Raw genomic sequence first — 13,389 nt, 5'->3', positions numbered from 1 at the left:
TCTCTTCTAATAAATAAGGAAACTGAGACTAAAAGAGATTAAGTGACTTGACTGAGATCACATAGAACTGGCTAGAACCTAACACTCTAGATAATATACTTAAATTAGTATAAATATACCGTACATTTAAAGAAGATATATAATATGCATGATGGTCATTCATGTTTAAAAAACAGAACAGCATCACATACACTTTCTACTATGACCTTGCTGACGCCATTCAAGGGCAAGGAGGCCTTGAATTAGGAAGCTGGAAGAGAGCGATAAGGATGGGAAGCCAGCCTGGGAGTGGAGAAGCTTCAGGGTCAGGAGCATCCGGCGGGCAAGCCAGCTGTGCAGGAGACTGGGGACGTACCTGCTAGGACAGAACATTCACTCTCACTCACTCTGCTCAGCCAAGCCAAGGCTCTACTTACCTCAAAGCCAAGTGTGCATTTAGAGTGAGAGGGACAGAGCAGTGTGCATCTGGGTCAAATAGGTTCCAGGAGCATCTTTCCATCAGGATTTTTCTCTTCTAAGACTCTGCTTGCTAACTCTGGATTTACGGGTAATTGACCCCCCAAAATGGTATTAGTTAATGATTGACTGCTATTTTCTAATAAGCTGCTCTTGGGCAGATTTTTTTCCAATTAATTTCATTTAAAACAGTGGTGCTTACCCTGGCTTTGCATTAGAATCATTTGGGGAGCTTCGAAAAAAATACTGATAACCAAATCCCACCACAATTAAATTCTAGTTTAATTGGCCTGAGATCCAAGCATTGGTAGTTTTGAAAATCTCCTAAGTCCCAGGTGATTCTAAAAGGTAGCCAGGGGAAAATAAAAATAAAATAAAATAATGAAATAGGCCAGGGTTAGAACCAGATTTAAAACATCAGGGAAAGTTTCAATCAACTAATCATTGTTTTAAAACAGTTACAATAGCATTGTTTTCTTCACATTTGACAATGTGATTCATTACAAGATAATGCAATAATTTGCAGAACCTACTATCTTCATAGGACTTTCTCATCTATTTTTGCTAAGGAAAGTCAACACTGCTGAATTCATCAATAAATCTTAAAGTGATGGTTCCACTGAAACTTCTTACCACCTTTCTATTATTTTTGTGTCTGAGTCACATCAGGAAGATGTGATATACTGAGCATTCCTCTAGACCTTTATGTTGAGGTGTCTGGGCAGCCCAGAAGGCATGGTACTACTTATGGTACTACAGGACATTTTGTCATCTGGGGACTTTCTGTGCTATGGAAATTCAACAGAGAAATCAGTGTGGGCTGGAATAATTAGCAAATCCCTGCCTGCATTTGGGCCCTCTCACTTTTATCCAAGTAGAAGGTAAAAAGTACTACCTCGCTTTTCTTGTCTCCTGCCTTGTTTCCTTCTTCCCTTCTAAGGCATGAGAAAAGGCAGGAGATAGAAGACTTATAAAGATTTATAAAACTGGGAGTGTAATTAAATGTCATCATCTGAGACCAAGAGACCTTCCCAAAACCACATAGGTAGATCACACCTGGAGCTGGGCCTGGAACTGGGGGCCTGACTCAAGCACAATTCTGTTCAATATGCCACCTGGCCTTTCAAGATAGCGTAAAGATACCTGGGAGGGCTTCCTCCTTCCACAAGAGGTTCTCCAGTCCCCTTACCCTTGTCAAATTAGGTCCCTTCCACTTCATTCATGGCCTATTCTACTTAATTTGGGGCACAATAGCTTCAGAACTTTGCCCCTTCCTCCCCGCTATTTAGAGCCCAGGGCTGATGATACTCGTATATTTTCTATCGTTACATGCTCCTCGTTGATGTGCATTTATTGAATGCCTGCTGTTGTCAAATGTCACAAGGTTCTAAGAGGAAATCCCAAAACAGAAGGCAGACCCACTGGGCAGAGAGCCTGGCTGGGACAAGACCCGCGAAGCCAGTCCCCTGGTGGTTTGGGTCTGTGAGAGCAGCTCAAGCCCTCGAGGTGGAGGGGGTTTCCAGTTGGAGTTAGGGAGTCGGCGTGGCTTTTCTCAGGGCTGGTGAAAGGAACCAATTGACCTGCCGGCACGGGAGGGGAGGCCCCACGAGTGGGCTTCTGTTCCACAGGCCACAAGAAAGGAAGAGGGACAGCCGGACTCAGCCATGCCCGGGTTCTGCCCGCGTTCGCTACGGGCGGGAGGGAGGACCCGGCCGGAGGAGGAGCCTGGGAAGAGCCAGAGGAGGCTGAGGGAACAGAAGAAGAGGGAGGAAGAAGGGCCGGGGGATGGGGTGGGAGAAGACTGGAGGAGAAACCCGGCGAAGCTGGAGATGAACGCGGCACGAAAGGGCAGAAAGGAGAAAGAGGCGGAGCGTAGCCAGGGAGGGGAGGAGCCTGGGAGAAGTCGGGGGAGGAGCCAGAGAAGGGGTGGAGCCGGAGGAGGAGCCGGGCGGAGCCGGACAAGGGGAGGCGCCCGGGGAGAGGCCTCTACGGCCAGTGCTGCCGCCGCCGCAGCCGCCACTACCTTCGGGGCGGGTTCTCCTCGCGTCGTTCTTCAGCTGGGGCGCTCCCCCAGCCGCCGCTCCCCGGGGCGCGGGCTCCGGTGGCCCCGGCCGACGAGGACCCCCCGCGCGCTCCTCGCGCGCTGCCGCCGCCTCCCTCGGCATCCGGGGCCGGCATGGAGCTCTTTCAAGCCAAGGACCACTACATCCTGCAGCAGGGCGAGCGCGCGCTGTGGTGCAGCCGCCGCGATGGCGGCCTCCAGCTCCGACCCGGTGAGGCTGGCGGCGCGAGGTCACCCTGGGCTGGGTGGAGCGGGAGGGGGGCGAGGAGGGGGCGCGGCCGGGCCCCTCAGTCTCCGGCGAGCGAGCGGGCGCCGCCTGCGGCCCTGGCGGGCGGGCACGAGCGAGGGCGCGCGAGCTGTCATTATTTCCTGACGGAGGGAGTGCTCGCCTCGTCCCTGCCACTCCGCGGGGACAAAGGGCCGGCGACCCTCGTCCCTCAGAGAGCGCCTCCGCGTCGAGAATCTCCTCTCCTGCCTGGGGGAGCAGAGCCGAGCTGCCAGCAGTCGGGGTCGGGCCGGCTCCCGCCAGAAAGTTCGAGCGAGGTCCCCCTGGCCTTAAAGGCCTTCTCCACTCTGGAGCGGCCTCTGACACGTCCTGGCAAGTTCTGGGTTCGAATTCCGAGCTCAGGCCAGGAGCAATCGCGCCCGTTCACTGGAACGTCCTGCCAGCGCTCACTCTGTTGACATCTGTGTTTCTGGTCCCTTCGTAGGGGCGTGACTTCATTCTGGTTACCTCATAGGCACCCGGTTTAAAGCACCTTTTCTCTGACTTCAGTATTGCAGTTAAACTGTATTGTAATGTGAAACGGAAACGTTTTGTGGTTCAGTATTGTGCGATGCGGAATGTGTTGTGGGTCCATGTTTGGGGGTCAGGGAAGCTGCTAGGAGATGCCTCAGTGGACGACTCGTTTGTGTTAGGAACGAGCTCACCGTGGGGAGGTGAACAGAGCCGTCCCTGCCCTCAGAGAGCTCACAGTCCAGGGACAGTTTTCCCTCGGTAGGTGACACCTGCCCTTTTGAGGTGGTCCCTCCTTTTTCCTAATCACCTCAGATTTTTCACGCATTTCAAATTTACTTGTAATTCTTGTATGTAGTGTAGACAGAGGAATTACATGGTGTGAATTGAAAAGTGTAAATGGTCCACGTGAGCTTTTCGTATCACAGCGGTTACCATGTATAGGATGGTTTCCAAGGACCTGGTCCTTAGTCTGTTCTTCTCAATCCCCACAACAACCGCGTAAAACAAAGCAGGTGGCGGTAGCCTCTTTTTCAGGTGGGAGACAGGTGTGAAAGGTTGAGTACCTGACCTGTGTCACATACAGAGAGAGTAGAGCCGGCCCCCAGGACGCTTCCTGGCAGATCCCACAGCTTTCTTAGGAAAGTCCGCTAGTTGATTTGCTAGCGTGGTGAAGCAGAGCTTATTATTTTCCCCTTCACTCTGGGTGTATCTTCTTGCTATTTCCTCTCTGCAGAATGGAAGAGAAACTATTGCACCCAGATAAGGTTCTTGATGATCTTGGGACTGAAGTTGTAGATAGGCTAGTTTTGGCCAGTCTCCAGTCATTCTCTTCTCTCTGGGTTTTTTGTTGTGGTTTTTTTTTTTTTTTTTGACCCTTTGCCTAGCTCTCCCTCCACCCCAACCGCCAACGTTTGGGTAAGGCTCCAAGTTTGGCTTGAAGGGAAGTAGAGGACAGAATTCCCCAAGCTGTGAAAGAGCCAACTCATTAGATTAACTCTTTACAGCTGGATGGAATTTAAGATCCTCTCCAGCTCACTTTTCTGTGCCTCATGTATTCAACTCTAAAACGAGGATTGGGCTTTTTAGTCCTAGTACATAATAAAAATGTTCTTAAAACAATGACAATTTGTTCAGTGTTTGTACAATGTTTATCTTGGAGGACAGGAATTGATAGTGATGTGTTTTACAAAAAACACTCAGGAAATCTCTAGGTGGCTATCTGTATATTTGGGCAGTGAATTGAGGCACATATATACAGGGTAGACTGTTTTTTCTCCATTTCTAGGGCCACTCTCTTCTTTCTCTTATTCCCTAAGATTGACAGAGATGAACCAAGATGGTGGAATTACATGGCCAAGGTATAGTCCCAGGAGTCCTCTGAATAGGAGGGCTTTTAAGTGAATTATTTGTCATTCTATTTGGTTTGTGTTCAGTTCTTGTACACAGGAGGCTCTCCAATCCTAATGGTTGCTTAGGGATAAACTACTCCCCTCAAGTGAAGTAAGCCAACTCTTTTAGGATGCTGGCTATAGTGTCTTGCCTTTCACTGGAAGGATACTTAAACCCATACTTCTGAGCTAAAGAAGCTCAGATATGCCACAAGTTTTAGCCTTTAAGTATTATCCACAGGGTAACCTGGGCCTAGATTTTTGGATTAAGCCATGTGGTTTGGGTTACTGTTTACATATCCAAAGTCCACTTCAGAAGGCAAATTAAAGACTTTTTTTTCTGAATAAAATAGCTGTAGTCTTTGCAATTACATTTATCTCACTTCTTAGGATGTAGCAGACCGTAGACTGAAGTAGACCAAAAATCGAGAGGAAGGAAGAGGCTGTTATGCCTCAGAAGTTAAAGCCTGTTTTGATCTTCAGGTGTTCAAGTATAACCCATGAAGATAGAACCCCATACACTGACTTTACCAAATAGTTTGTCCTATCCAGTACTTAAGATCCTAAAGTACTAAAGAATAGCGATTAATAATGGTATTTTAATTGGATAAGTGCTTTTCAAATCTTTTTCTATAGAATCGTTTAAAATTCTCTTCATTTTATTGGACCTTTTCCCTCTGCTTTTATGGCCAGTTTTGCTCTTGTTTCTAATGAAAGCATTTAAAATCTTTTATCGTTTTCTATTGGTTACTCAGCCAAATAGATTATTGACCAAGTCCTTTTCTTTTCAAAAGGGCAGTATTATAAGACCAAAAAAAGCCCTTAGGCCCTGTGGTTTTTGTTTATGGCTATTGAACAACCTGAAGGAGGACTTTTCTTTTTTCTAGAGACATCAGAAGAATCAGCATTGATATTTAAGGTTAAAATCACCCTTAGCCTGGAATGTTTGTTACTCTCAGCGCCTTTTCCTGCCTCATTTATTCTGTAAGACCCAGATGTCACCCCCACACTGTGCTCAGCCTAGCCCACATTCCTGGGGCAGAATTATTGGTCACAATAAACAAATTATTGTGTTTCCAGGTGCCTTATTCACTTAGTACACCCTTTGATTATAGGCTTTACTGCATAATAGTCTCCTTTTTCTCCAGGGGACAGTGCATTCTCCAGGGACAGGACCGTTTTACTCATCTTGGTATCTCTGGGCTTTAGAGTGCTTAGCACACAGAAGGCATTTTTGGTTGAGTTGAGCTGAATTAAATTTAAGTCCAAATTTTCTCTTAGTAATATCACTGCCATAAAAATAAGCTGTTGTGTTATGCTTGTCACTCATTTTAGGACTGGTTTTACATATCTTCTAATTGGGGCGGAAAATCTCTGTCCAGCTGGGTGAGGAACTAAATATGAGGAAAGGTGCATTTCCACTTGTGTGATTTTTCTATCTGATTTAGCATCACCTTTTTTTTAAATCTTTGTGGTTGTAGTCCTTATTTTCTTCCTGTTAAAATTTTTCTTCTAGCTAAGCAGTTGAGTATTGTTATTTTTCTGATGTTTTCATTTTTTTAAGGGTAGTGAGTCGTCTGTAGCACTGCTTTTTAGTGGATGCTTTATGTCTATTGCAAGGTAATGACCAGCAGAGAAAAACATTTAGGTTGTTTTATTTTCTACCAGGGAAAAAGATAAAGCACTGTGTAAACATTCAATAATCTCCTAATTAACAGTGGAGTTTTACTATCTGAGAATAAGGATTGCAAAGACTTAAGAAAGAATATAATACAGTCTACTGTTGGAGAAGGGTGATACAGTCTTATCTCTTCAGTCTTAAAATTGCTTCTACTAGTCTTTGTCTGATATGACAGTCTTATATAATTTATTGCTGCCTATTGCTTCATTCTATTCGGAGACTGAGTGACCATGAAAAGATGGTAAAGCATCTGTCATACACATAACATTAATAAGCATGTAAACTATATATAAAGAGATGATACTCTGAATGATGAATGCCACTGAACATTTTTTGAAGGGTATACTAGATGTCAGAATTCACAGAATCATAAAAAAATGTTTCTATTCTTAATTTTTTGATAATGAAATTATTTTTAGTATGTCATGTGAAGTTAACTTTTTTTGAATGAGAATTTATGGACTCAAAATCCACATAAAACTTTTTATCTCTTTTCAGGATCATATTTTATGAAATTCAGTGTATTTAGAATTTTGTATCATTTGCTATTTACTTTGAAAGAAAGATTTTGAACTTAAAAGAACATGCTTGCTAAATAATTCACAAATTACTATGACAAAGTATAATATGACATTTTAATTTAAAAATATTAAATATATTGTAAAAAGTCTTTGTTTTTGTTGTTGAATAACCAGTTTTTTTCCTAGTGTCTTTGGCCTTCAGTTTTTAAAAAGTGGATTACTAGTTTTATACCCTGAACTACTTTTTAGCCCATATTTTATATTTTTAACAGGCTAGCAGTTAGATTGAACAGGTCTATATATTTATTTTTATAAACATTAATTTTTATGCATGCAAGATAGAGAAGACTCATCTTTCCAAAGATTTTTCCTGCCGTTTTTGGCTTTAAAAAAAAAGACAGGGTCTTTCTAAGGGGGCTGATGAGAATGTTTGGATCAGGTTTTATAGACTGAGGGAAGTTTTTGTACATATTTTGTTTATGTTGTCAACTGAGATTAATAGCTAATAAGAGCTTTTATTTATTGAGAATTTTTCTGAACCAGACACTGTTCTAAGCCCTTTGTATGTACTGCTGGCATTTCATCCTCACAGTAAACCTCAGGAGGGTTTTATTATCCTCGTTTTACAGATGAGGAGACTGAGGCACAGAGAATTTGTCTAAGTTCACAGAGTAAGGGAGAGATGAGGTTCTAAGCCAGTATGTGACTCCAAAGGCAGACAGAAACATTTTATGAACCTTGCTGCCTTCTTGACTGCAAAGTTATAGTATTTATACTTTTATGGATAATGTCTGAAGTGTACCTAGCTATCATAATGATTGTAGTATAGCTCATATAGAGAATAAAATAGCCTCTCAAATGTCAAAGCATGCACCCTGAAGAAGGATCTATATAAATGGAAAGGTTTTTAATGGGACTACTGGTTGGTTCTTTGACCCTACACCTGCCCTGACTACTTCTGCAAAATTAGTTGATACAGTCACAGGGAATGTTGTTATATTGACTAATTGTTTTTCCAGTTACAGTCAGTTTATCAGGTTTCTCTTATGTTTTTAGAACATCTGTAGTTTGGGAAGGGAATAGATATCGGGTATATCTTTGTGCAGAAACACTGATCTGTACTGGATGGGAACTATTTCAGCAGTGATGAGCAACCTGAAGCCTTTCTCAGTCTAGCTTTGCAAGAGTCCTGGATCCAATTTCACAGGCATCCTTTAGGAGCATATAAAGAACAGAAGGATTCGTGGAGAAAAAGGCTTTAGGGCAGCGACCTTCAAGGAGGGAAGGAACTTTTGTAGAATCACTGGTTTCTAGATGCTGTGCTCTGACCGGGCTATAGCCAGCAGAGGCCAGGACTTGTCAAAGCCCAGCTTCCGAGGAGAGGCAGGATCAGGGCCTTCTAGGGTAGAGCATGCAGGTGCCCGGACAGCTTGGTCCTTCCGGAACCTGGCTGCATTGGTGCTGCTCCGGGCTGCCCAGCAGCACGGTGTCACCCCTGTCCTACCTGCCCAGCCTAACTCCTCCTGAGCAAGGAGGAGCAGCTGTACATGCGGCACCATATTCCTAGCACCCGGCCCACAGCAGGTCTTCCGTAAAAACTGTGTTGAATGAATTGAAATAATTCTAGTCCCTGGTTGACCCTATGTACCTTGAGCAGTAAAGAGGTTGTTGGAAGGATTAAGCAGGGACTATAAGAACAGAAAGCTAGAAGGCTGCCTCTCGGCAACTAAATAAAAAATGCTAATTTCTCATTGTCATTTTATTCAGTAAAGGCGGTACTCTAACTTTTAAGTGTAGAATTCAAGAAGTCTCCTCTCTCTTTTATTATTTCCACTGCTTTTCTTTCTTTCTTTTTTGTTTTTAACAATATTTATTTTCATTGCTTTTCTTTTTTGGGCGCAACTCACAGTGGCCCATGTGGGGATCGAACCAGCAACCTTGGTGATATTAGCACCACGCTCTAACCAACTGAGCTAACTGGCCACTCCCAAATCTGTTCTCTTTTTGAATGAAAATAAATGGGACCCAAAGACATTTTTATTTTCTCGAACTGGCCGTTCTGCAAAAAAACGGTGCTTGTTGCTGATTTTGGTCCTTTGTGATTGATGACAAAGAGAGCTGTTGTGTTTGCAGGTAGATGCTAGATTATTGGAAAAAATCAAACGAGTTTGGCTGTGATGTTGTTCCATGAATTCTGAGAGCCATAGTCTAACGGGGTGTGGTTTTATGGGGATTTAAATGTGTTAGATCTTTATAAGCTATATTTCTCTCTCTCTCTGTATCTTTTAGTAAACTGTTCTATTCCTGTTCAAATGTGTTTTAAAACATCACCTTTTAAAATTTAGTCTTGCAAGCAAAAGTCTGAGAAGTAACAGCAATGTCACAGCACCTCTAACAAATAATTACCCGTCTGCTAGCCTGCCATAATCATTATGTGTCAGTTGACCATAACTGAGCTGAGAATTACATTAGAATTAGAGTATGTTTAACGAAATAGAGGAATACTATTTTTTTTATTGTCAGTAGCTGTTGATAATCTGTTAAGTAATAATGTATAAATAGTAGTTTAACAGTGATGCTTAACACCGAACATTTAGCACTGTAGTACTATCACAACACATACTGGTAGTATCTTAATTAAATCCCAGGCTCTGTTAGGATGACTCACTTTCTGGTTGCTGTGAGACCCTTAAAGGAGCTGCTCTCATTCACAAAAAAAGCATCCACTCCTGCCTGCTTTCTGTGGTAAAGTCGGTTGAGTGAAATACAGGTTGATTTTAGGTCCATGTTCCTTGATGTTTTTTCTGTTAAGTTACTTCATTTTAATTTCAGGTTCTTCCAAGTTTAACCTTGCATCTCTTTAACTCGATAGTGGGATATTTCAAAGTACATTAATTTTCTTTATAAATCTTATTTGGATCAGCTTTTTCCTTACACTGAACTTCAAATTGCAGTTTCTGCAATGGTCAATATATACAATTTGAAACAATGATTTAACACCTAACTGAAATGTTAGGAAACTTTAAACATGCTAATAATGCTTTTAATTTTAGTAGTTTGCATGTGTAATATTAATGATTCTTTACAGTAGCATTATACAGTACTTTTATGCCAGATATAAACATTCTTCTCCTCTGGGGAGCAGCAGTGGTGGGTAGACTAGAGTTTAGCAGAGTCTTAGTTTGCTGGTCTCCCTTCTGGGCACTTGTGCTTCTTGACTTCCAGGATTTCTCTCTTCTTTAGTAGCTATTGCATGTATCCCCCTTTGCACCTTTCAAATACTCCCTTTTCTCAAAAAAGCAGGCTCCCTACATCTAACTAATTTAGTATTCTGTTTCTTTCTCCTTTCAAGTATTTTAAGTCTGAATTTCTGTAAAATCAGTTATTTATTCTATCAGCAAACATTTATTGAAGGCCTGTCTGCTGGGCATTGTGTCAAAGTGAAAAGACAGATAAAACAATGTCTCTACCCTCGCTGAGGATGTGGTCCAATGGAGGAGAGGCATACACAGGATTCTCCAGTGACAGATATTGTACTAGAGCCGTAAGACAGAGTCTGTGGGAGATTGAGCTAGGTCTTGAAGTTCGAGGTTTCAGTGTTTTTTTCAAGATGGTGAAATCTATTTTTCTCCCTAATAAAGAAAATAGGGAGAAAAGTGCTCTTTTATTTGATTATGTGAAGTTTATTCCAACTATAAGCAGTCTGTGATTGTTTCTCTCTGTAAGAGCAGAAAGCTCTGGAAGAAAGTGGTTCTATGAACTTGTGGATTTTTTTGTCTTGTCTTGCTAGAAATAACTCATTTATATGCATAATGCCTTTGTTCTGATTAGGTACTCAAAATAAAACAATAAGCAGTAAAGTTTATGGGAATAAATAGTGCCTAACTGGCCAGACTGAAATAGTACAGGTTCTCGCCCCGCCCCCACCTCATAGTACACTCTGTTGTGGCCCTTGTTTGATCTCCAAGTAGTTCTTCATTTGAGGCCAATTAAAATGCAAATCCTAGACTTGGTGGGTTTGAAAGGCAGAACTTTTTGTTGGTGAGGACTTGCGATGGCAGAATGACTATACAAACAATCCTAGATGGAAGAGATTGAGTTTTGAACAGAGTTTTCAGGAAAATCTAGGAAAATATTTAAACACCAGCTGGGAGAAATGTTGCATCTATTTAATGATCAAAGTGCTAATATTTTGCATTTCGGTTTAAGAGCTCTAAAATGAGGAAAGGAAAATACCAATTGTTAGCTCATCTGTACGTCAGTTTCGCTCAGATTTCTATTTATGAAAGTTATGTCAAAGGACAGTTTTTGGGAGAGCAGAAGGTGAGAGGTGTATACCAACACATTTCTTCTTGAGTGATGCATTATAAATTTATTATCCAAGGATTTATGTAATCCTTGTTTGAACTGGTTATATTTTCAGCCTCTTTACGTTATGAGTTTGGAAAGTTGTAATTTAAGCTGTCCTTCATTTTTTCCCAAACCATGTCTTTTAAACACATGTCTCCGATACTGGTGTTTTGAATGTACTGTAAACTCCACACCTCTCATAATTTTATACATATCCATCCAGGACCTAATTATATTGTCTGACCTTTTAGGAAGGTCGTTTTCTTTAATTGTCCTCTGTTCTTTTTTTTTTTTTTTGAATTGCATTGGGTCTTTCTTGAAATATGACAATTAGGACTTTATGCTTCAACAATTTTTAGTGTGGATATTGTAGAATTTAAAAACCAACTTCTAATATCCTTCATGATGATGATCAAAACTTTGTGGAGCCCTTGCTGCACTATAATTAGATCCCAGTTTTAATAGAAAAATCTAGAAATTCTTAAGATCCTTTTCCTAGATAGTATCTCTTATTTTAAAAATAGTCTATGGGTTACTTTTTGAAATGTATTTCTTTACACTAGCTTAGTCCAACTCACTACATTATGAGATCTTGATGCAATTTGTGGTACTTTATTACAGGAAAGACTTTGAAGTTGCACATGGCACAGGCATCATCTTGGAATCGTGCTGATAGGAACCTGCTCGTGAAGGTTCCACCCCGTGACCGATAGTCACTTAGACCAGTACAGTAGTTCCCCGTCATCCGAGGTTTAGCTTTCCAAAGTTTCAGTTACCTGCAGTCAACTGAGGTCTGAAAATATTAAATAGAAAATTCCAGAAATAAACAATTCATAAGTTTTAAATTGCGTGCCATTCTGAGTAGCGTGGTGAAATCTTGTACTGTCTTCTCCGTCACGCTCGGGAGCTGCACCATCTCTGTCCAGCGTGTCCACACTGTGTGTCCGCTCCCTGCCTGGTAGTCACTTAGTAGCTGTCTTGGTTATCAGATGGACTATGGTTGTGTTCAAACAGCCCTGATTTTCCTCAGTAATGGCCACAAAGTGCAGGAATACTGATGCTGGTAATTCGGATGTACTAAAGAAGCTGTAAATTGCTTCCTTTGAGGGAAAAGGTGAAAAATTCTCCACTTAATAAGGAAAGAAAAAAACTCGTATACTGTGGTTGCTGGGATCTATGGTAAGAATGAATCTTCTATCCATGAAATTGCCTAATTTATAAATTTATTGTAGCTATGTATAGGAAAAAGTATAGTAAATACAGAGTTTGGTACTATGTTCAGTTTCAGGCATCCACTGGGGGTCTCCCCAATCCCCCTGCAGATGAGGAGGGACGACTCTTAGCTGTACATTAGAATCACCTGGGGGAGCTTTACAAACTAGCAGAGCCCTACCCTAACCAACTGGGTCAGACTGTCTAGGGGTGGGGCCCAGGGCTCAGTGTTTTATCAAGCTCCCAGATGACACTGAGCAGCCAGGATGAGCACGCACTGAGCTGGAGTCCACACTGGGAAATCACCAGCTGCTGGAACTTCTAAATTGGATTAGCTCTTTAGCTGGCTGAATGCTGGCAAATCACCACCATTAGAGAGTTCAAAGAAATGTATATCAAATTTTGCATTTTAAGATGGCACCTGAATCAAATTATTCCTTAACCTGTTTTCCTGGCCTAATTAAATTCTGAGAACTGAAGCCTGGATGAGGCTAACAATTGGGATTTTTGTCTACATTTTAGAACTCTTTACCTCATCTGTTTGACTTAGATAATTGTGTTTTCAGACTTTTGTCTTTAGCAGGAAATGAAACTTGAGTCTGATTATTTATGTAGATACCCTGGCACTTTTTCATTTTTTTTTTTAAAGACAAGTGAAACTGCCCATAAACTTCAGCAGCTGTGCAAAACTCAGGCTTGTTCTTGGGCTGAGGGAAGGTCCTCACTCTGGGGTGTTGGAATGAATGACTCATGCTCTCTGCAGGCACAGAGTAGTTAATCAGTTGTTTTCTGTGTACCAGGAAGAGGAGGGCGTGTGAAAATAAAAGCCATGTATGGCCAAATGGATCTGAAATAAGAATGGAAATGTTGGCCTAATGGGTCAAACAATTAAGCTTCTGACAAAATACTATGTTTTTTGGTGTATATTACTTTAATTAGTTCACTGATTAAAATTTGGCATTTCTTAAATGCTATGCTTT

General features: G+C 41.8%; 1 protein-coding gene across 4 annotated transcripts in view; it reads left to right on the top strand.

Moving 5' to 3' along the window:
- The first annotated feature begins 2,432 nt into the window (after positions 1-2,432).
- Positions 2,433-13,389, top strand: part of INPP5F (inositol polyphosphate-5-phosphatase F) — a 75,714-nt gene continuing 64,757 nt past the window's right edge. For 3 of the 4 annotated variants that reach the window (XM_019725298.2, XM_019725297.2, XM_074338972.1), the window contains exon 1: positions 2,433-2,729. In XM_019725298.2, coding sequence (XP_019580857.2) covers positions 2,633-2,729 — 97 coding nt within the window. In that variant the 5' untranslated portion in view covers positions 2,433-2,632. The remainder of the gene's footprint in view (positions 2,730-13,389) is intronic. The other variant, XM_074338971.1, reaches the window with a different exon arrangement.

This window comes from Rhinolophus sinicus, linkage group LG07, assembly GCF_036562045.2.
Source record: "Rhinolophus sinicus isolate RSC01 linkage group LG07, ASM3656204v1, whole genome shotgun sequence".
Classification (NCBI taxonomy): domain Eukaryota; kingdom Metazoa; phylum Chordata; class Mammalia; order Chiroptera; family Rhinolophidae; genus Rhinolophus; species Rhinolophus sinicus.
Note: the sequence above shows the minus strand (reverse complement) of the source record. Positions and strands in the feature narration are given on the sequence as shown.